Below are 24,693 nucleotides of genomic sequence, written 5' to 3' on the forward strand. Positions count from 1 at the left end.
TTAAATTGCTCCCCACGTGTTGAGTTTATATATGTAGTTTATACATCTATAACAGATATAAACCTTTTGCATTTGGGTCATTAAATGCCTGTTTACCTTTCAAAATAACCTACCTCTACATCTAAAGGTTCGACACGGTCGCCCTGATCTCAAGAAGCCCCCCCCCCCCCCCCCCCCCCCCATCTGTAATGGACATTTGACAATGCAACACTGACATAACTAAGGAACTGTAATGCAAGGGCCAATCAGCAGCATCGAGAACAATATGAGCAAATAAGCCAACAGCAGGGTCACATTTTTCAAACATGAATCCCAGAGGATATACGTACACCTCCGTCCGGACTTTCTCTGGAGTTGGCCCCCTCCTCCAGAGAATCTTTGCTGTGTTCTCACATGGGCTCATTCGGACATTATCTGGATTTCTTTTAAGAGAATGTCTGCAGCCTCGTACTTGGACATTTGTGTTCTCCCGCCGTAGAATGGAAGGAGACTATCCAGAATTCAGTACAAGTCTGAAAGCAGCTTTAGAAGAGCATCAAACTCACCAAAGCAGACCGGGAGGGGGCTGTTCCATGCCCTCCTCTCCCCCCTCAGGCAGGTGAGCGCCTCGGGGCCTTTCAGAGTGTAGCCCGGGTCACAGCTGTAAGACACGGAGCTCCCTGCAAAATGACCTTTGTCCTCCCTCTTGTAGCCAAACTGGGGGACGCCTGGGTCCTCACACTTCACCAGCTCAAAACCTTGAGAAGAGAGTGGGACAAGTAACCAAACGAGTTTTAGGAGGCAATCGAACAAGAATGCGTTAATGGGATATTTATGTTGTAGAGGAAACCAGAAGACAACAATGTATTAGCACATTTAAGATTGGCTGTAAATATGAAATGTAAAGTAAAGTGGGTGCATTACTCACTAGTGAAGTGCAGCTCAAAGCCTTTACTGTTGTTATCTGCGTTGCTGATGAACTCCAGCCACATGGAGCTGGAGGTGGAGTTCAGGGTCGTGTCGAGCATCTCGCTGCCTGTGAACAGCCCCAGCAGACGAGCGTTGTTACTGCTGCCGTCAAAGACCTTTGAGAGAGAGAGAGAGAGAGAGAGAGAGATAGAGAGAGAGAGAGAGAGAGAGAGAGAGAGAGAGAGAGAGAGGGAGGAATTAAGATGATCATTTATGCACACATAGAAACGCTAACCAGGCTGTACACACACAAGCTGCTTCTCAATTCGGGGGCCGTATCCTTTGCACGCTGCATTTGAAGACCGATCCTAACATTCCATCCCACAGCAACGCAGGCTCCGATGGCTGGTTCCTACCTGGGTCAACCGATCCCAGGATTCACAGCGCTGCATTGCACAAACCGTTTTTCAAAGAGGTAACGGTGCCGGCAAATGACGAGACGTCCAGCGATTGAGTGTCACGCTTCAAATCAACAGAGCAGATAACGTGACGCATGTTTTGTAAAAATCAACGGGCATTAAAACGTGCCCGTCATGTTCAAATTCACTTCTGTTGCTAGGCAACAGCATTCAAGGTAAGACGAGCTTGTGACGCCTGTCATGGAAAGCATGATCATCCCAGACCGTCTTATCTCGGTTCAGCCTCCCAAGGACGCAGCCCCTGAATTGACATGCAGCTCCGGAGGGAGAGTATATCTCTCTCCCCCCCACTCACTTTGAGCATGTCATCCTCCTCCAGTCTGAAGTCCCGCGCCCGCAGCTGGATGCCTTTGCCGGGCTGCGTCTGGATGGAGTAGATGCACTCGTGATTGTTGCCATAGTAGCCGGGGTAGTTGGGTGAGAGCAGCACCCCTTGCATGCCCGTCACGGATGAGCCGCATTCCGCTAGAGAAAAGGAGAGGGAGCGTGGCAAGAGAGAGACAGAAGAAGAGAGAGGAGGAGAGAGGACGGGAAGAAGAGGAGATGGTGGTGGTGGTGGTGGTGTGGGAGAGAGCAGAGGACATGTCAATCGCTACATGTTTGAAACTCAGGGGGAACTTATTCATGCCGTCATGCAGAGGGAGACGGGGGAGGGGAGGGAGAGAGAGGGGATGTGGCTGCCGACTGCACCTGAATGTTGAGTGGCACATCATCCTAATCACACCGGCAATCTGAATATGATTAACAGGGGTGTCGGCTCTATTTGAAAATCACCTTTTTTTTCCAGAATCGAATCAGGGAGAGAGTGACAAAAAGCGAGGAGGATGGGATTCCATAGAAAACATATCAGAGAGAATTTAAATGACCACCAATGTGTGCAGAATGTGAGCTTCACGAGGTCGGCGGGGTAAGATGTGGTAAGGTCTGCTCGGGGGGCGGGGGTTGACTGTATAGAGAAGTATCAAGTTTCTGATGAGGCTGAACATAGTAGATGTATGAAAAGACAGAAATATGTCATGACTGTCTTCTTCTAAAGGTCTGGATTCATCTGAGGGGGAAAAGAAACTGAACGCTACAATCCTATAGAAAGAAAACGAGGCAGTCGAGTGAATGCTAATCATTTATTTTGCCGTTTTGTATTTCACACGAACGTAGCAACTTAAAAAAAAAAAATTTGGTGTGACTTGAAAATGTGTTTGAATTAAACTGTAAATACACGTTTCCGATGCGGCGTTGAAAGCTCGATGCCTACAAATGACTTCCTGAGTTTAAAAACTAAAAAGAAACTAAAATACCCGAATGAGGTAATTGGTAGTAGCTCAGTGCCGTTTCCCGTTTGCAATAACTGTAAGTGTCTTAATAAGCACGTCAATCATCATGATACTCTGTGCTTCACCTACCATTAGAAGCATTAGGATGAATATATATGGCTACACATCCATCGCAGCATCAACACACTGACCTAAATCTTTGCAGTTTGGCCAGTGATGTTTTTCAAAAGGCGCCCGCAACAAGCAGCGTCGATAATTAACATGTTTTCAACTGCTTAATGTCCTCCTCATTAGAGGTGCTGTTTTGTGTAATTTGGACAAAGTCAAAAGGGCTGATTCTGGGAAGCTATCCAATGATCAGACAAAAAAAAAAGTGGGCGTACGGAGGGATGGTAATGAGGAGGATTGAAAAAGGAAATGCCTCATCGTCCAAATGTTTTTATCTGCGTGTCTTAATGAGCGGGTGTTAGTGAGAGGGGCCGGTGTGGTGAAATTGTGATGGAGACTTCAGGGGGGGGGGAGTGAAAAAAGCCAAAATAAAGCATGTGACCACCTACCAACACACCTTGGCAGAGGGGAGCTCCACACCCGCCTCCTGCCCCCTAAGCACACCACCCTCGCCGGGCCCTCCAGACGGTACCCTGGGAAACAGGAGAAGATGAGGGCGTCGCCCACGCCGTACTGCAGGCCCTTCCTGGTGCTGTACGGCGGGATGCCAGGATCCTCACACGGCTCCAAGTCATACTCTGGCAGAAGGAAGAGAGTGTGAGTGCACATTGTTAGCACATTGATCATAATAAACTTTATTTGTGCAGCACAGTTACAAGGTGTTTTACAGGACGGAACAAAGGAAGAATTAAAAAAATAACTGTTTAAATGTCAGGCAATCATGAATCAAAAAAAGCCAAATGTAAGAAAGGCTGAAATGTAAGAAAAAAATTAAATAATCCAATAAAATAGGGGTTACAATAATGCCATTTAATTCAAAAATTGATTGACCAGATACAACTCAGTTTAAAGCACAAGATCCATAAATGCACATTAATAAAAACATGTTTTTTAAAGAATTTAAAAAAGGATAAGGGGTCAGCCTGTCAGATCTCCTCGGGCTCCCTGACAGAAACAAATATGGTCACCCTTTGTCCTTAGTCTAGAAATACTGGTGATTTTTCTTTGTCCCTGCTTTTATTACAGAGACGACATGCCACTTCCTATAGTGTGTAAATATGTAAATTTAACCAATTACTCCTTCTGTCGTGTTTTAAAAGGTTTCACATTTGATCTGGAGGGTAAACCATGTTTAAGTAAGTTGAATTGCATATAAAAACAATTTCAGTTATTTTTTTTAATCAGGAGATCAAATGTCATTTATTACAGTTATTACAGCACGATGTGCCTTGGGGGGGCCGTCGGAAGTAATGAAATCTTCACATCATCCAACCTTTCATCTGTTTTACTACAGGTTTTTTTTTCACTTGTCCTAAAAAGCTCAATATTTACGGGGGATAGGAAGCATTTTAAAGTGTTGATTTTCTGAATTCCCTTCGGGATTACTAAAGTATCCATCTTTCTATGTTATGTATTTTTACTTAGATGTTTATATCACGGCATCATTAGGTAAAGGACCATCTGTGCTTTATCCAAATTAATTCATGCAAAATTGATTAACTTGTCTTGATGTTAACGCTTTCATATTTCCATCTCAAGTTCACGTTATTACCAACAGACACAGATTGATGATTATTTTTCTCCTTGTCATTGGTTGCTCTCTCCTAAGCCTGCTTTGCTGTTTGTGTCAATAACCTATTGAAACAGACTCTTGTGATTAAAGGGGTCACAGAGTCTGATCTCCTCTCGATAATGTGCACTCTCAAATTGCATCTCAGTCTCTTCGTGTTCTGATCTGTCTAAACCCCCCGGCCTCATTCTCAGTCTCTTCTAAACACTTAGCGTGGCTCTGTGGCGCTGTGAAATGGCACCCCCCCGGCCTTTTGAGTCCTCGACTCCCTCTCACCAGAGAAGGTGATGTTGAATCCCTCGTAGGAGACAGAGAAGTCGGAGAGGAAGCGGATCTGGGCCGTGTAGTTTCCGAACAGGCCGGCGCTGAGGGGCGAGGGCAGCGTGGAGCCCGTCAGCCTCCACAGGGGCTGGGTGAAGCTGCCGTTCTCCGTCACCAGCAAATGGTCGTGAGGGCTCTCGAGGTGAAACGTGTGGAAGTGGAATTGGACGCCTGGAGGAGAGAGGAGGAAAGAGCCGATATCAGTGTGGAGCTACTGTTGATCTTCTTTAATATTTGTCCTTTGGAAAAGTAAATTGAACGTTGTTTGAGCATGTCTGTTAATGAAAGTATATGCGAATAAATACATTGCTGTTAAGCGGTTGCATATAAAACATTGCCTTGATTCCCCTTCTTCCTCACCAGACACATTACACCCACGCCGATTGAGCGTCTGCAAATGAGGCTGTGTAAATTCAATGCGAGCGCTCTATCAAAGGTGACGTGACCAGATAGTCGTCTCGCGGTGCCTTTGCCACAGGCCAGAAACTCAGCCCCACCAGCGCCGGGAGACAATCTTGTCCGACAAAATAAACAGGCTTCTTGGCGAGGGGAGATGACATTGTAACGGAAATTGAATTTGACTGCTGCGTGTGTTGACACGGAACTCCACCGCTAACCTTTGCCATGGGAGGTCTCGATTATCCACGTGCAGTTCAGGTTGTGCGGGTAGAAGTCTGGAAAGCCGGGCGACAGGATGGTGCCGACGTTGCCCTGGATGTAACCTCCGCACAAGGCTGGCGAGTGGAAGGAGAGAAACAAGAGAAAGGGAAGAGGGTTGGAATCAGAGCGGGAACAGAAGAAGGAGGTAAAATCCCAGGAAAAAGTTTGTCTGTGCATTTACAGTGTAGTAAAACACACTTTACTAGGGATGCCCTTCAAAAACAGCATAAAAAGGAGAGAGCGGCATCATCAATATCATGACAGAGTGGACAGAAATCAATATCGCCTTTAAACACAAAGGAATTTACAGATGAGGAAAAAGGGAATGATCAAAGGGTAAGCTCACTGCAGCAGATATAAAACATTGATGATGAAATGTGGAAGAAACTTTTAAAAGCCCAAAACAACGAGTTTTAGAAAGAGACGCTATCATCCTATATAGATTTTAATAATAAGGCGTCTACGTATATAAGGATTTCATCGTGATGCAACATAAAGCAAAGGGCTCCGAACCATTTCTCATCTTGAATCTGAAAAAAACATACAATGAATCCCATTTGTGCACACGAAGGGGATCTGGCAGGCGACTACTCATTTCTGGGTCAATATTATGGAACGTACCATCGCAGCTAGGCAGGGGGCGGCTCCACTGGAAATTGGGTTCGCACTCTAAAGGCTCGGCGTCGCTGAGCGTGTACCCGAACTCACAGCTGAAGGTCACCAAGGCGCCCACGTAGAAGTCGTTGCCGTGGCGCTGTCCGTTGACAGGTATGCCGGGATCCACGCAGTGATCCGACTGCAGCTGTAGGGCTGGAGAGGAGGGGGGGGTTAGAAAGCAGGAAGGGAATCAATACATGATCAATAAAAATATATAAGAAAAACACCATGTGCCTTCATTGTAATCAAGTTTTTATTCTGTTTTGAATGGTGAAGGTGAATGGATGTTAAAAGCAGTGGTGGGATACCTTTACTTCAGTCTTCAGGAGCTTTTCACTTTTAATCCACTACATATATCAGGAAATATCTCTTCTTTCTACTCTATGCATTTTGTTCCATGTTTTAATTTTTTTTAAATATTTTCAAAAGTAATGAATGACCAGAGGGGAATTCTTCCACTGATCCAATAAGATCACACAGGTGACATTAGACCCCACCTTCTGCGGCAGCAACAAACATAATGACTCAGTAATAAAGATGCATTAGGGAATAGGTTACACTCTAAATGTTCTTTTATTTTGAATACTTAAAGTCTATTTAAAAGAGAGTTCTTGGATACTTTTAATTCTAATCAGATAAGTTAATGTGGTACTTTTACTTGAGTACCTTTTTGTCTATTTATTTGTACGTTTACTTCAGTAAAATGCGTGTGTACTTGGTCAGTTTGCAATCCCATAGCAGCGCCAATAAATCATTAACACAAACCCTGTTTACCAACAGGAATTAACCAATGATAATGTTTCAGAGCTCCTTCCCACTCCACCATGCAGAGCTTCTAACCAAGTAGGACTCACAGTGAATTACTGGAGCTCTGCAGAGATTTTAAGAGCAAACTGTAACCAGTGGGCGCCACACTGGTGGAAATCAGGGGAGGATTTGTCTCAAGGGCTGAACTTGATGAGTGAGGATTGGTGTGTAGGTGTGTGTGTATGTGTGCCTGTGGGCATAAGGCAGTGTGTACATCTCATTTGGAACTTGGCGATGTGCGTCATATCTGAGAGAAGAATCTCCACCCATTTCCATTCTAATTAAATATGTTCTAATAAAAATGGCTTCATGTTGAAATTGAGAGCCTGCAAATTTACAGCCATGACTCAGAAGATTGACTAGTACGTTGAACAAGCATCACTGCTTCTCAGTCTCTGATTTAACTTGTGTGTCTGTGGAGGGCGGGTGAATGAGCTCTCCTTTCATGGCGTATCTCCTCTGGGTCTGAAGGTTTGACTTCACTTACTCTCATAGCGAATACGGAAGCCGATATCCGAGTGGCTCTTGTCAGTGGAGAAGAGGAGAAACACGAAGTTGGAGGTGCTGATGAGGAACTGGGGCACCTGGGTGCCTTGGTAACTGCCGATCATAGGCGACGAGGGGAATCGGCCGTCACGCACCTCCAGCACATCGTAGTTCACCTCCGTGCGGAACCTGAGGACAGATAACAGGGATTTTTATTGAGCGCGTTTGCTGCTTCTGGAAATCCACCAAATGGGAAAAATCAACTGAAATGATAAGAGTTTTTATGCACGTTCTATATTTTTGGAAAGCATCAATATTTACACGGTTGGAAAATGTGGGTTTGAGGAAAGTAGCAAAAACGATTCATGCCCCAGGACCTCAAAGTGGGTTAATCAACTTTTTGAGTAAATGGCCAAAACTAAGTGTAATTCAGGAATTGATGACATATGACAAAATACATACAAATATTTACAAATCCACCAATTTTGAAAACAACTGGATAGATCCCCAAATATTTGATGATTATATATATGAACCTGGTGTGAAATTAGCCTGAAACCTCATGAATCAAGAGAAAAGATGTTAAATATCAAAGTCAGCTCTGAAGAATTACTTAGCCTTTGTTTATTTATCTACATCAAAACTATATTGCTTGACGGAAACTTAAGCTTTTAAACAAACGTGTTAGCTTGTCAACATTGTCAAACCAGACGGTTAAAATTAAATCATTTCCAATTTGCACAAGTCTGAGCTGTGGGAAATCCTGAAGACATTTGGCACGCTTTGGTGAATGCGTCTGTGCGAGAGCGCCCACCTTGGCGTGTGCATGTGCCTCCGCTCGTGCGTCCGCTCGTGCGTCTCTGCCTTTGTCACAAGAGCCACTTCATCTTCAAAGCCATGAACACATTGCTCAGTTTCAGAAGCATGTCATCTAAATGAAGCGGTTTGTGATATTTTATTGATGTTACATAAAAATTAAAGAGCAACAAACAATTATGTTGTATTCATTTTGCATGGCGTGCGATCGCGGCGGGGACATGGATGAGACGGGCTCCCAAGGATGAGCTGGAACCAAACACTGATGCAGCGTTTGATCCAACGACTGTGTGCCGCCCTCTCTCTCTCTCTCTCTCTCTCTCTCTCTCTCTCTCTCTCTCTCTCTCTCTCTCTCTCTCTCTCTCTCTCTCTCTCTCTCTCTCTCTCTCTCTCTCTCTCTCTCTCTCTCTCTCTCTCCCTCTCTCTCCCTCTCTCTCCCTCCCTCCCTCCCTCCCTTCCTCCCTCTGTCCCTCCCTCCCTCTCTCAATCGGGACAGAGTGCCTCTCCCATCTCCTCGTTTCCCCTTGACAGACCGTCGCCATTTACATACTCGCAGGTCCTTGTTGGATTTATTTTTGTGTAGATGTAGCGGGTATCAAATGAAAAACTAATGGGCACTTACTAAATAAAACATAGTGTTTTCCAAATAGGAGATGTATGTTAATGTGCATTAGATCAAGTGCTTTTCCCGCAGCGAGGGAAGACAGATGGGAAGAGATTAAAGCGAGTCGAGATAAGTACGCGCACACGTGTTGAGGGAAGGGGAAGGTGAGAGAAATTCAAACTTGTTTCCAAGCGTGAAAATAAAAAGAAGAAGCGATGCTATCTGGGTGACTCACTTGTCGAAGATGATCTTAATGGGGTATCCCGGAGGAGCCTCGATGATCCATTCGCAGTTAAGGGCCTCCTTGTAGAGTTCTGGCCAGCCGGGTGAGAGGATGATCCCACTGGGAGCCTTCAGTTCTCCTCCGCACGGGGCTGAAGAAGAGAGAACCAAAAAAAAACAAAAAAAACAGCTGATGTATGACAAAGTCCATATATGATCCCATGCATCAGCTGGGGCTCATCCCATTTCTTTAACTGCCGGGGTCTATTTAATGTAAATTGGTGACAGCACTTCGAGGTTAACATTCCGTCGGAGACCGGGCCTGTTATTGCGCGAACGCCCTGCGCATACATAACGTGTCGGAACGACTGCAGGAAGTTCTCCCCCACCCCCCATGCTTTTGTCTTTCAAATCTGTCTTTTAACCCCTTCTCAGGAAGAAAAGAGGTGTCGCTGTCGCACCCATCAGGCGGGGAACGACAGAATATCCCTGAGCAGATACCGCTCCTGTGTCAGCTACACCTTCACGTGAGGGTTTTACTTTGTCTTTCCGCAGACGTGTAGTTTTATCTGAAGGTCTATTCGATTTCCACACCTTATTTTTGATTTCTACATTTCATCTTCGCCTTACAAGTTGGTCTAGATTTCATTGCTTTCTAGATGGTCTTCTTTTCTCTAGCTTTTTGAGTTCATGTAATAAAAAGTAGCAAACACATCGACATCACACTCATGTTTAGTATTTGTTTGGTAGAGTGGTTGTATTTTATTTAACTGTGTCAACAAAAATATTGTTTTCACTCAGGGTTGCCCAGACTCTCATACGACTGAAACTATGGCAACAGCAGTGTACATATATCAACATATACCTGTTTAATATTGGCTTCAAGATATGGAATAAAAAAATCCACTCATCTAGTTCATATTTACAATAACTCTGTTGGTAAATCGAAGGATTGTACTTCCCCTACATCAATGTGTGTCCCCAGCGTGAAACTTCACCTTTATGCCACTTAATTAAAAAAGGGTGAAGCCAATACGTTGCAGCGGTAACCCCTCCCTCACCTACCTTCACAGCGGGGGACAGCGTTGTCCCACACCACGTTGCCATCCTTGAGAATGCAGGAGACGGTTTGAGAACCGTGGGTCTTCACGAAGCCCTCCTCGCAAAGGAAGGAGATGGAGCTGCCCAGCTGAAGGCTCTCACCGAAACGCTTGCCGTTGACCGGGACACCGGGGTCTGGACACTCGTTGTGACGAAACGCTGTCGGAAACAACCCAGAGAGAATATGGGGTCAGTGTGAAGGTAGAAGCCAGAGAGAGTCTCTTTACTAATTCCAAAAGAAATTCAACTTCAACAGTGCCACTCTTTTGAAAAACGCTAGACGAACAGATCACGTGTGATTCCGCTGCCATTAATCCTTGTCACACATTACACTTTCACTGCCAAGATTCTAATTTCCATGGAGAATCTAAAATAATTACCCAAGTTTCCCAACCAAACTTTTTCCCTCCACTGTCAGCACTCGGTAATGCCGCCGCTTAACGAGAAGAAATGAGTCTCACTTAGTGAGTCACATTGATTCAACCTGCTGCAGTGATTCCAACGTGTGGGAAACCACAGCGTATGCAAATCGCCCGGCGCCAGATGACACAGCTGAATGATACGTGGAGCAGACGGACGGGGGGGGGGAATTGTTTTCAAGCGTCTGCAAAACTTTGCCTCTCGGGCTTCTTAATGAGTAGGTACGAGGGAGGAGAGGCCACGCAGTCACTATAGAAGACGCATAACCCCAGAACAAGGCATGTAAACAAATACATCACCTGCGCCACTATCTCTCTCACATAATTTCTCGCTCTTGTACACACACACACACACACACACACACACACACACACACACACACACACACACACACACACACACACACACACACACACACACACACACACACACACACACACACACACACACACACACACACACACACACACACACACACACACACACAGCGAGGTGACACGACGTGTGGGTGTTGATAAATCCCTCCTCTGCAGCCACTGGACCCAAACAGAGTGCCAGCAACACATCATCCATCACGATCATCCTATTTATTAACAGGCAAAAATTTCCCTCAATACAGTTTGGCATGTCCTTAATTAACATGAATGATGGAAGTTGTCTGCTCAGCCCTGCGACCCCCACAAACAAAAAACCTGCAGTGAGACGCCGCCAGGAACCAACCGTCATCTTTGATTAGCCGCTCTTGACATTCAGTCGCCTGCGCAGCGTTGGTTATTTATGTGTTCATCTAACTTGCTAATTATTGCATTAGCCGCCTCGTGTGGGCCGCGCCGTGGCTTTACACCGACACCTGGGCCTAGGTGATGCTGGGAAATGAGCCCGAGCCACCGACCCAGGAGCATTCTGGGTAAGCAGAAGCATGTTGTTAGTGGATTAACAAACTAAGAGCAGGAAACAGAAGCCATCTGGAGGAATGTAATTAGAATTAGATTGTATTAGTTTAAATGAATATACACATATGGATGGGTAAGTCTCCACGGCCACAATAACAATAATCATCATATTAAGGTATAACTCCCCCTCTGAGTGTTGGCTAAGATTAAACAAATGCCTTGAGAGTGGAGTGATGTGAGGCCGGGTTAAGACACCTTTCGCCGTTTTCAAATTCACCACTTACGTGTGGTCGCTGGTGGTGGGGGTGGGGAGTGTGTGTGTGTGGGGGGGGGGGGGGTACCCACCTTTGATTGGCGGTTGTTAACTTTGTTTGTTCACCGACACTATGTAAGCATTGTTTAGATAGATAGCATTATGAACTGAAACCAGTATTTGTTATGAACCGCAAAAAACAACATTAATGTATTAATCAAAGAGCAGTGGTATAATTTACTGCTCAAAAAACATCGACACAAGTGTGCTGTATCTCCTTAATACTACAACTATGGGAGATACGTACATAAATGTGAGCGGATCAGACAGTCTTGTGTGTGTACGCCGGAGCAGTGTGTAACTACAAAGATTAGTAACTGGGACATTTTGGGAATTTTGTAGACATCCCAGGATTAGTGAGATCAAATCTTTATTCCGTCAAATTAATTTGAAATGTTTTAATCTCCGTGAGACTCACCTTGTGGAAAAAAGGTTAAACAGCTTATTTATTTTTTATGACACACCAAGTAAAAACAAAAATTACATTACAAGATTTAAGTTTCAGTCCTTTGGTTCAAAGGATATTATGGTCTTGTTTTAGCAAGGTTTCATATTAACTTGAATTGATTTCTGGGGTTTTATAAGTCCATGTGCACCAGACACTTCTATGGGAACGACCATAAATACCATAACTACCTTACTAATAACTATTACTACTGATAATATGTTCCCAAGCAGGCAAATGCGAGAGTCTTCCAGTACTATAATGAGGTGGACCAAGGGTGAGAATATAGGGGCTATGAAAAACAAACTGTCTAAATAAAAATAACATTTTATTGCGTACATGAAATTGACTCACACCCTAATCTTAAAGACAAGTCATACGGAAACAAACCTCCCGACGGCACCATAACTATTTATGAATAGCTTTGTAGGGTTTATAAGGTTAGGGATGGACTGTTTGTTCGCAGATGCTTATTTTGGGAGGTGTAAAACAAATAAATTGCAAAGATTAGCCTTGTTGCACAATAGAGCACATGCGTTGAATACAATAACTCTGCTGCCAACCCCTCACAGTACAGTATATCCATGAAATGGGCTTACCAGCCACGCAGCCAGCATGTGCTGTGTATAGAGTATAAACCCCATCCGGCATTTCCTCAGAAGTCAGCACTTACCCAGAATAGAATTTAATGCGCGAGCCACAATGGACATTTCAGGTAAGGGTGCTGCATCTTTGTTGGGGTTCTATTAATAAGTCAAGTCTCTATCTAGTCAATAAAGAGCTTATTTTTGTCTTTTCTCTATATGACTATGCATGTGAGGGTAAGGACGGGTGGAAGCGTTTATGCACTCTGTGGGAAACAAGTGTAAACAAAACATCCAGTCCAGTTTGTCACAACCTTCGAGAAACTCCTTCACTGAAGTACTTACTCGTGAACGTGATGTTGAAGCCGCGGTCTGTGTAGGTGTGGTCAGTCAGGAACTCCAGACGAGCCACGTGGGCACTGGTTGTTATGGGAGGAGGGAGGACGTCACCGGAGAAGGTTCCCAGGATCGGAGACTCAGCCTGACAGGCAGGAAGAAGGGAGCTTGTTGAGATGGTACACATGATTATACAGGTTGCTTTGCCTACTGAGGACACAGTGACTGACTGACAGGCCAGTAGATGATGATGCACAGAGAGATGTTCGAAATAACTGAGGACAGCAGCTTATGACCCATCAGTACCTTTCCTCCATCCTTGATCGAGAGGAAGTCAAACTGTTTCTCCATGCTGAGATCGTTGAAGGCCAGATTGATCCGGCTCTCGGGGTTGGAGATGATCAGCCACACACAGTGCATGTTGTTTCCGTACTCCTGTGGGTAGTTGGGGGACAGCAGCACCCCGGATGGAGTGGTGAAGTTGAAGAAACAGGAAACTGTCGGAGTGATGGAGAGTTGAAGACATGATGAATGAGCATCGAGACAACATGATTTGAATATATCTACTTCATACACCACAGGCATCTAAGAGACCCGGAAGGAAGTCATATGGACACAATGTGTTATCTTGTAGAAATAGTACATCCAGGTGTACGATGACGTTAAACTCGCTAAGAGCACTTTACAAATGTAAAAAAATAAACAACTTCTGAATACCCCGATGCAGAAGCAAAGTGTTTAATGGAACCAAAAATGGTTAAAGGTTTAGGTGAAGGCAGAGTTTGGACTTCTCTGTGAATGGCCATGGTTAAAAGGGGGAAGTGATAAGTTTGGTATGTGCGACTGCAGTTGGGCCCTTCCTCTGCTTTTCGCCACCAATTTCTTCAGTCCCTCATGGCTCTACACGCATCTCTCTATCTCTCTGTATCTCTATCTGTCTATCTCTCTGTATCTCTATCTCTCTATCTCTCTCTCGCTTTTGCCTACACACTGACAAACACAGCATTGACATCGGACACACCTGTACACTTATACTTTGTAAAAACAGAAGCATTTGGTCTCCGCAAAAAAACAAGTGACAGCAATTATGTTTGGCATATAGAGCGGGGAAGTGAGATCTGATCACAAGATGTCACAGGACCGATGTCTGAACAGCACCTGAGGGGCTTTGAGGTCGTGGATTGGTCGGGTTAAACTGGTGTAAAATCCTCCTGTTGGCTTGAATCAAGGGGATACGAGTACGTATCTCTAATACCTAATGCACACAAACAACCTGGCAATGACAAAAAAACAACCCTGCCGCATTGTGTCTACGCGACTTCGACATATTGTTAAACTATAATCAAATAAACATTCTCTCCCTTTATTATGTAGCCAAACTGACTCTGGTGCCAGGAGCCACTGTCAGTCAGCTCAGTGATGTTTATCTAGATACTGCGGCTTTTTGTCCACCCCCTATTATCTCATCAATAATACAACAGAGGGTATAATCTGCATGGTCAGCTCTCTTTCACTTTTTTTTTTCCGCCATCATCCTCGCTCTCACGCTCGGTGTTTGTCTTTCATGGCTTTAATTAGCTAATAAGCCCCCCTATTGTTTCAGGATCCGCAGCCTCTGCTCTGCAAACTGTAGGGATAATCTGACCGCTTTATTATGCAGCCCCCCCCCCCCCACCCCCAGGCAATCATCCGCTTCAATTTATGCGCCGAGTGAGCAGCGTTGTCCCAGTGTGTGTGTGTGTGTCTGTGTGTGTGTGTGACTTACAAACACAGCTGGGTTTCTTCGCCGACCACTGGTTGTTCTTCTGACAGGTGATGTTCTTCTTGCCGACCAGCTCGAAGGCCGGAAGACACTCGAAGTACAGCCGGTCGCCGTGACAGAAACCCGCCCCCTCCCGTTTGCCGTACGCCGGGACGCCGGGATCCCCGCAGCTGCCCTGGTCGATCTCTGCGTGGTTAGAAAAACAGGCAGATTAGTTACCATGCAAGCCGTAATGATAATAAGCAATTTCAAGAAGGGAAACATTAGTGTGGGTTGTATAAATAAAGAGCCGTCCTTATTACCTGGTGTCATAGTCGAGATATAAATTTAAAGGTCACAACGTAATTTGCACAAACCAGCTCCCTAACCGCGCTCACTTTAACTCCTATATTAAACGAAATTGTAATGTCATGGCAAGTTATATTTAACACCATTAACATTCAGGTGGGGGCCTGTAGCACATGAGAGGAATATCTTCTCCTCTTTTGCCTAGAAATATAGATATATATCAAATAGAGGAGGAAGGGAGGGCTTCTCATCCGAAGGTTATTACTGCCTGTTGCCTCCAGCAGATATTGACAAGATGCAACTGCATAGATAAGAAGTGATCTGGAGATGCAGGATTGCACATTCGATGGAAATATATCAAAAAGGGCTATAGTCCGCTTTCAGGCAAATGTGAGTTCAGCTGTTTGACACGACATGTGTCCGTAGAGCGCTGAACCTATGTCCTAGGATGACACATCTTCTTCCATGAGTAGAGAAACAAAATAAAAGTTCTTCCCTTGCAGGAAGCATTGAAGGTCACACAAGAGGAAGAACAGAATGTGCTCGATGGGTAATCTGTGCCGAGCATGAAACGAAACACAGATTTGGGGAAATGTTGCTTCTTGTTTCCTGCAATACCAAGATGAATAACAATCTCCATTTAGAATCTGTATGTTGGCGAAGGGGACATAATTCGTTTGACCCTGATTAACATGACGTGATTAGCGTGGGCGTGGACTTTCAAATAAAGAAAAAACACCAAAATGGTCTTATTTAGCTCTTTTCTAGAAAACCTTCTAGGAATGTTACATTACAGAAGAGATAGACAGTAAATGGATATTTTTTGGGATATTATTATTCTGAGGTTTTCCGGTCTTATCGACCACTCTAAGGGATTTACAGTACAGCAGTACGTCGCATTCACCCACCCAAACCCACACCTTCATACAGCTGCGCTTTCTCGATCAAACACCGTTCATACACCGTCAGTGCAGCTGTCGGGGACACAAGATACACAAGAGGGGATCAAACACAAGAGGGGATCAAACCCTTCTGGTTAGTGGGCGACCCTCTCTGTCTCCTGAGTCGCAGCCGCCCTGTAGATCCAGTTCGGAACAGATCAATTGTTTCTTCCAACAGTTCAGCCTTCAGTTGATTTTCATCACCACCACAAAAAAACTGCTGGCTCATCTGATGAACATTAGGTCATCAGTGCAACAGTTCAATAAGATTATCAACACTATCTACTTGTTATAGGTGACTGTAGCATTAGAGCTTGTGTTTCTCTGGATCAGATGTGAGGGTTTTGAAATCGAAGTTGGGTATTGTGTAAAGAAGTCGTCTGAGAGTCTACGTGCTCACGTCCTTAACACTGAGTGAAGTTGAGTAATGTCTCCTCAGCTGTAGAGTGTCATCAGTCTGGTCCTCACCTCGGTTCCTCCGTGCTTTGCATAAGAGATACTGTTCCTGTCTGGAACCTTAGGCCGGATACATATAACTGAATGGATATTAGCAATTAACTACGAATGACTCAGTGTGCGGGGTCATTACAGGCTGACAGGAGAGACCAGCCTCTATACTTCACGGCGATAAAATCGACGGGACGTCTCAGCACGGAATATTATTTTTTATTTTTTTCCATTGGCGTACCTTTACCCCCCCACCCCGCTCATCTTTAAAAAAGTCTCCCTTATCTGCATCTCTCTATCTCTCCATCAAAGGTATCCCTCCCTTTACTGAGTGCTCTCACTTGCACTGGAAGCTGACGTACGCACTTTCAGTCAGAAACACACACACACACACGCACCTCCATGACCATCCTTCGCCCTTAACGCCGCACCCGCCCAATTTCGTTACTCCAAGATTTATGCTCGTCCCTCTCTTACACTCACTCTTCTATCTACTTTTCCGAGGAGGCAGTCTGCATGTGGGAATGCTGAGGCATCCTATCGAGGCTTCCAGATGGGGAAACACAGAGAGCGAATAAGATCATCCATCCAGGAAATGACGGCCGGGCCTAATACGATTTTAAATCGCACCAGGGGTGATGCTGGGTATAAATCCATACCCAGCCCTAATGATGATCATCATTTAGAACACATATTTAGAGCTCACTGCCGTTTGGATGTATGTCTATCCTTAGGCGGCCTCGGTCACAAGACAACTCATCGATCTTACATGTGGAAGTCACCTTTAAAGAGAGGGGCACACTCAGGGCAAGTTTTAAGCCGAGCCTGAGAGGACCATGAATGTGTAAGATCCAAAATATACCAGGTCTGGGAGGAGAAACCGGCTAAGAGCGCACACCCAATCATACAATCACTAGTTTGACGCTGCCACAGATTCACAGAAGCGTTTAGTGAAGTCCTTTGTGGACTGTGTTAATCTTGCTGTTATACACATGTTAGTGGATGTATCTGCGTCATCGCGGATGAGATGATCTCTCAGGTGAGACGCACACAGAGGCAGGACAGAGGGAACCTGCGCTAGATTGTCATGAATAAGGGAAGAGAGACGGAGCGGCACGATTTTTGCCCCTCCCCCCCCACCCCACCCCCCCCGTCGCCTTGACATTCCAGGGTAATCCGAGTGTTGTTGTGGCGCTCAAACTCGCATTACTGTCAACAACTGCGCTGCAATTGCCCGAGGCTTAGGCTCACACAGGGACTTTGATAGCCAAGTATATCTGTGTAACACACTATCGCACATAATACCTTGATGGACTTCATATACCTGCATTTTCTAATACCTAATTCTATCAGCACCGTTTGCGGGAATAGGATATATTGAGTAGTTTTTCAACATATTGTAACTTTATGGCCCAACATGCCTCATCATAAACTCTCTCTTCGTGCTGCACTCTATTGAATCTAAACCCAAAACTGCTGCTGAAGAAAAGAATGGAAGCACAGATTTCAATTTATCATTTAAGGAATGTGGCATCTTGCTCTGTTAAGAACTGAAAGTGTATTGTTGGGGTTTGTTAGCTTATTATGCTATTGTTATTGTCAAACTTAATTTTTGTGCTTTTTGCAAAAGTATGGATTAAACACCAGGATCAGCAAACCCACAACGAAACCCTCCCCTATGACGTTTGGCTCCTTGATGTTAGCGCCCCTCTTGCTGGTGCATGCATCTATACATGATACATCCCGTACATATAATTGTTTTCACATTACACACACTGACAGTGCTGGTAAAAAGCCCTACAGTGGTGCTTTAGCCCTGCACATGATTTCCATTGCGAGCATTAGAAGCTCATCTGAAAGATTGAGGCCACTGCAGAGCTTGTACAAAGATGCTGATGGGTAAATAGGAAGTATGTGTGTGCGTGTGTGTGTGTGTGTGTGTGTGTGTGTTTGTGTGTGTGTGTGAGTCCTGGCATGACGACGTTTGCAATTACACTTGATGATCAGCCCTGAAATACAAGTAATTGAGAATGCAAATTAGATTTCGGGTTTGCTCCAATCTGGGAGGTAAAGTGGTTCAAAGCGCCTCTTCCCCTTCATTAAGTAGAACTCATTGTTTTAATTACACTTCGGTGCAGCATGCTGCTCCACTTTCTCTGTTATTTTTACTGATGAAAAATAAGCATCTGTGGACAAGCAAGAAGACACACTGTGCCTCTGAGATCAAACCTCACAAACGCACGCAGAGACAAGAGAACACACGCGCACACACAGAGTCGCAGACTCCCACCGTCGCTCACTTCTGTTTGATCTCAGTTTCACACGTGCATGCCAACATATAAACAAATGTATTCACATTTGTTGAAGTGTAGACAACCACACACTCTCAGATTAGGCAACGGGGCAAATGCATCATCACTCTGCACTGACCTGCAGTGACAGCTGACTGTTTCTGAACAGTTTATTCTATGAAGTAACTGCTGCAATTTGTGCATAGTTAGTATTGAACTGTCAATTTGAGGTTTCATTTACCGACACTCGCTTCTCAGAGTCGGTCAGAATAAAAGAACAGGTCCCCTGCAGAGCTCCTTTGTGTTTGCATTGTCAAAGAGAAATCTCTAATCTCTATTCCTATGTTTTATTGAACAGCTTTGTAATCTAGCTGCCATGTGGCACACGTCAGGTAGCAGGGCTTAAGGCACCCTGCCTATCTCCTATGACACTTCTAAGGTCCTTTAAGTCGTTTACTAGACAGAAGCAGCATCTCTAATCCCTGTGTTTTAGAAAGCGAGCTGAGGATGATCAGAATGCAGGGTAGGGCAACAACATTACAGTCACCTGAAGCAAAATGTGTTGGAGCTCAGGATGTCAGGGAGTCGCAAGGCGGGAGGGGTACATGACCCAGAAAAGACATTTAATTCTACTCGAGGTCGTCTGTGAAGCGCCGAGACAATACGATCGTTTCCTAACTGACTGTTTCTGTGAAACTTTGAAATGATGAAGCACCTCGGGGTCGTCTGGAAAAAAGTTGCAAAGACAGAAACGTCACAAGGCTGCCACTTTTATATAACCTAACTTCTTTTAAAGCTATTTGAGAGTCAGCTGAGACGGGTACCTCAAACAAGTCAAGTTTTTACATGCAGCAGCCGAGGACGGCCAGGATGTGTGACTGGTCCTTACCTTCGAAGGAGACCTTGAAGCCGAGGGAGCCGCTGGTGTCGTCTGTTTTGAAGTTGAGCCACATCTGGTGACTGGTGCTGACCACCAGGTCCGGAGTGGTGGTACCAGACAGGCTTTGAAAAGAGACAAGAGGACAGCAGATCCCTTTAATGGTGCACATGAAAATACCAGATGATTGAGCTACATTTAAGTGTGTCAACTGTGAAACCAGGATAAGTTGTGCTTTAGAATAATCATTATAGTATTATAGTTATTATAATATAAGCACGGTTTGCCCTTACTGCTGAGATCAAGCGTCACTCTTTTTTGGACCAAGGTGACGTTTCTACTGCAGCATTAAAAAAACTTAAACCTAAACCTGAAGTTATAGTGACACCAGTGAACTTTTAAACATGTTAATGTGTTGTGGATTTAATTTTGAATAGATAAAACTGCCATACTTGCCCATAAATCTAACATCATGTTTTTTTTAATTTCTCAAAAATCTAAAACTGCATCCTCTTTGCTTTGTTTATGTTTGAGATGTCTGTACTTTGGTTGGAGTTCAACTCTGGCCGAGTCCAGACTTGAACCCCACTGAACTTCTTTAGAGACCTGAAGCTCATAGAAGCTTCCCATCATTCCGCAGAAGCCTGAGAGGCTGTACCTGGGAAACTGGGATAAACTTTCCAAATCCAGCTTTTTAAAGCTTCCAAAGACGCTACCCGAGTGGACTGAAAGCTAACTTCTACCAAGGGGGCTTGTACAAAATACTGAAATATGGGTCTGAATACCAAATTTTGCATTGGCAGTCCGTATTTTCTCTGCTACTATGAAAAAAAAGCAAATTCTTTAGAATTTTGGCATTCTCTTGGTACCGAACTATCGGTTCTTGTGCCATCCCCTAACTGTCATTATGGTTGACAAGGAGATACGACTATTTATCCATCAGCAATTCAATCCACAGCACAATAGAAGATGCAGGGGGGGGAAGAAGTCTGAGTATTTTCTGTAGCTACTGTAAATGCTCAACTATCTGACTTCCCCCATCAAAGATAAGTGCTCTAAAACTGTTGCAGCCACTTGCAGCCTGTGAAAACCCTTTAATGCTAAATGGTTGGTGCCAGGAAAGTGGGAAATGATGGCAGGATCAGTCAATGCCGCAAACGTAATTTAATCCTATCTGAAGAGTAATTCCACCCAACTCTAAATACTAAGTGCATAGCTGCAGCGTAAGTGATTAAGGGGTCTACTTTTAGTGGGCGAACATGGGAGTAGCAAGGACGTAGTGTTGGACAAGTCGGGTCGGTGTTTTTGTCCTTTTGTCAAATCTGTGGCATTCCGTCAACTCGTCTATTCACGTGTGGGAGGAAACAAATATATGTTTATGTAAAATCAAACCTGACCCTACAAGGAGATGATCACCTGACCAACCAACAAAATTATATTCACTAAATAACAGGACATATTCTTTCTCTGAGCTATTTTTGAATCGTTGGATACTATGTCACATTTTATCTGCAAGACATCGTTATAATGCACATCTGCCTCTTTAAGGTAATCGTCTTCCTTATTCAAATTAAAATGATGTTCTTTGCGCACGAGGACGTCATTTTCATGATGGAAGTAAAAAAAAAAGTTTGTGTGACCTCACACCAAATTCTCCTTTTCCATTATCAGGCTGTCTCTCAAGTGAGGGGAAAAGAGGGGACTTGATTGGTTGTGACTCACTGCCTATTAACCAGCATATTTATGACGGTGCTGATGCGGGGGGGGGGGGGGATAATGCGCCTCTGACCGTAGAGTTGCAAAAGAAATAATTCCCCTCACTCCGCGCGCGCTTGCCTGCACCGATGATTCACAAAAATATAGTCCTGAGTTAAGCTGTGCTGATAGCTGCAGTATATTCTCCGGCTCTAAAGTGTTGTGGTTTGTTTGTTTGAGCATGAGAGCACGTCCAATGACAGAGCCGCTCGCTCTTTGTGCCCCGTCATAAAGAAGTCCATAACGGCAGGGGTACTCCTTAATTGAATAAATTAGGTCATTTTCAGTTTGGGTGTGGAGGAAAATGTCAAAGTGAGAAAATGCTTCACACATCGACGAGACCCTCCCCCACACACCTTTCTCTAATTTATCTCCCCACCTCCTCCACTTCCATCCGGGAGAGAGGCAGCCGCGCATTAAAAATAGATCTATAAAAACTTTATTAACGTGGTAAATTCCAGGCACAATTAATAACAACATCCTGTGAACTGTTAAGGAGCATCTGCCATCGCAAACTCCATTAGGATGCATCAATATGCAGTTTGCAATGTTGTGCCACACGGCTGTGATCTTGTTTTTAACATTGAAAAAAGCGATGATTGACAATGCGGTGCAGGCATCTATTTTTCATGCACCACTGCATCGGGTGGTGATGAAATGAAAGAGAAACAGTACAACAGAGAGAGAAGGGCTGGAGGGTAAAGCAGGGGAACGATGGGGTGCTGCTGGGTGCAGGGAGAGCAGAGGAGGAGGGAGGAGGAGGAAGGAGGAGGAGATGGATGTGTGCCAAGAAGGAAGAAAGGTGAGGAGGAAAGAGAAAGAAAGAGACACAATATGATCACATGGAACTTGAGTCGCTGGCTGGAGAGGGAGGTGCGGGGTAAAAGCCGGAGGAAGTTGGAGAACAGACGGAGGTGGAAGGAGTCACTCACACGTGGAAGACGGTCTTCTGGTCTCCGATCACCTCGCCGTCTCCCACCGTCAGGGTGTCGTAGCCCCGCTCCAGGTCGAAGTCTTCAAATGTCAGCTTGATCACCTGGACAGCAGTGGAGACAACCATGAGCAGCAGACATCGCAACGCTCCCTACGCCAGGTGCAGAGGAGACACCCCCTCCCCCCGTCCGCGACTTTCCTTCCCTCCGTCCACGAGCCTGTCATCTCTCAATCTGCTCTGAGTAATCGGCTACGCTCATTACACGCTGTGCACGTGGTATCCAACACATCTGTGCTTTGCTTTTTTAATGTTCGCGTGAGGAAATACCTACACATTTTCATTAAATATGACTCCAATCAGAATCCAACGCACTTTCCGGTGTGTGTGTTATCTTTGCAGCATCTGACTTCCAGGCTGGCGATTATAAACTCCCCCCCGCTCTGAGTGACCCCTACTCTTTACTCATCAAATGAGCAAAGCATAGGCAGGTTGCAGACAAGTTTGTGGCCAATTTAGCCAGACGTATCACAGAGAGGTGTCAGGGGACTTCAGGTTGCCCGAAAGGTAAATAGATGCATCATAAAAGGTCAAAAGGAAAGTTTTTAAAGATTAACATTACATTTTAAGTTTCGGGAGAAAAAAAAAAGACACATATTTATTTCATTTTTTACGAGTGCGGGAGAGAAGGTGAAGCAAGCTAAGAAAATACTAAATTTGGGGGGTGAGTCCAATAAAGACAGACAAATAAATAAGATTTCATTATGATTAGCATATAATGTTGATAGGTAAAGACAAAAGTGCACTTGTAATACGGCAGACTAAAACATAAATATACTTTTTTTTTAAAGCAAAAGTAAAGGCAGGACCTGCTTTGTCTCCGTATTTTAAATTAGCTGCCACTGATTTCCGCCAGATTACAAATTTTTTCAGAGGGCTGAGAGAGCAAGGCCTAATGAAAAAGCTTATATAAATGCAAATTGCATTCTGTCCTATGTTAAACCCGGTGCCTAATGAAAATTGCCAAGGTGGAGAGGAGAGATGGATGGGGTGCGGGAAAAAAAGGGTCCGATCACTCGATAAATAGAGTTTCATAACCCAAAATCATCTCACATCCGCTATTCAACAGGTGGGGCAAAGGCACTGACAAAAAGGGAAAGCAATTACATACACATGCACATACATATATATATGTATGTGCATATATATATATATATATATATATATATATATATATGTATGTGCATATACACATTTTATAGTGTTTGCAACCTCTAAAATTGTCTGTGATATTAGGGTCGTTTGGGAACAAGAGACCCCAAGTGTCCCTGAAGCTGACAGGTAACGTCAAGGAAAACTAAAAATGGCTGCACCCGCTGCCATCGGGACTTTACGAAGCAGCAAGAACCCACATTAGTCATGATGTCAAGAGGTGGGATTCAGGTCTAGAAGAGCTGTGTCACGCTCCCGCCCGACTGCCCGTGTGCGTTCTGCCTCAGTCTCCTGCCCGACCTGGCGTCTCCTCGGGCCGGGACGGGCCGGCAGGAATAGAAGTCCATTACTTCTCTAAACAGAACGAACAGCCTCGCTCCATCTTCATCTGGACCAGACACGGAGCGAGAGACAGCACCAAAAGTACCGTTGTCCGTTTCAGCAGGATGCCTGCCGGCTATACCCAAGGGTGTCTGTGTGTGTGTGTGTGTGTGGAAAAGGAGGGGTTGGGCGGGGGGTGCGGCGCTATCGCACTGCCTCTAACCTCACACGGCCCCTCCATCACTACTGCGATGAGCGAGCAGATCTGTACAATCATTTAGTTTGACTTCACAGAAGCATCTTTTGGCAGGAAACAGCAGCTGGGTGGCCTTGAAAACACCTTCAAAGTCGATGGTCTGAACAGAGAAACTATGACACATCGCATGATATCCTCTGAGCATGCACTCCAAACCCTCTCCATTAGTCTAGTCGCCGTTTGTACTCTTCTCCTCTCTCCCTCTAACAGCTCTCTTTTGTCTCCTGTCGGCTCAGGTCCAGGGCTTTCCTTTCTTTCTTTGGCATTATCGCTCATGTTTGTCCCCAAGTGAGCTTTCGCCACATGGTGGGTTTAACAGGTCCCTGAACTGTCCTTTCGGAATATGCATGAAACAAGTCGACCGCTTTACTGTTTTTTGCAGTTCAACACATCTCTTCAGCTGTTTTCAATCAACCTACTCCGGAGATTGTCCAAACAAAAGGGTCTGGACATTCTCTGGAGTTTGGCTTTCAAACATGAACGACACAGCAGGAGATTCTCCACACAGACCCACTCACAAGTACACCCAAACCTCGGGAGCTTTCAGGTGAGGAGTGGTGCAGCCGGCAGA

General features: G+C 44.8%; 1 protein-coding gene across 1 annotated transcript in view; it reads right to left on the reverse strand.

Annotated features, from left to right (window-relative positions):
- csmd2 (CUB and Sushi multiple domains 2) overlaps positions 1–24,693 on the reverse strand; it is a 238,824-nt gene that overhangs the window by 90,265 nt on the left and 123,866 nt on the right. Inside the window, exons 11-25 of the mRNA XM_062410449.1 lie at positions 22,335–22,438; positions 19,660–19,772; positions 14,807–14,989; positions 13,348–13,538; positions 13,051–13,186; positions 10,015–10,209; positions 8,963–9,101; positions 7,309–7,496; positions 5,979–6,167; positions 5,315–5,431; positions 4,653–4,868; positions 3,196–3,384; positions 1,663–1,832; positions 908–1,064; positions 546–737 (exon numbers count right to left, since the gene is read on the reverse strand). Coding sequence (XP_062266433.1) covers positions 546–737; positions 908–1,064; positions 1,663–1,832; positions 3,196–3,384; positions 4,653–4,868; positions 5,315–5,431; positions 5,979–6,167; positions 7,309–7,496; positions 8,963–9,101; positions 10,015–10,209; positions 13,051–13,186; positions 13,348–13,538; positions 14,807–14,989; positions 19,660–19,772; positions 22,335–22,438 — 2,479 coding nt within the window. The remainder of the gene's footprint in view (positions 1–545; positions 738–907; positions 1,065–1,662; positions 1,833–3,195; positions 3,385–4,652; positions 4,869–5,314; positions 5,432–5,978; positions 6,168–7,308; positions 7,497–8,962; positions 9,102–10,014; positions 10,210–13,050; positions 13,187–13,347; positions 13,539–14,806; positions 14,990–19,659; positions 19,773–22,334; positions 22,439–24,693) is intronic.

Source organism: Platichthys flesus, chromosome 17, assembly GCF_949316205.1.
Source record: "Platichthys flesus chromosome 17, fPlaFle2.1, whole genome shotgun sequence".
Lineage (NCBI taxonomy): Eukaryota > Metazoa > Chordata > Actinopteri > Pleuronectiformes > Pleuronectidae > Platichthys > Platichthys flesus.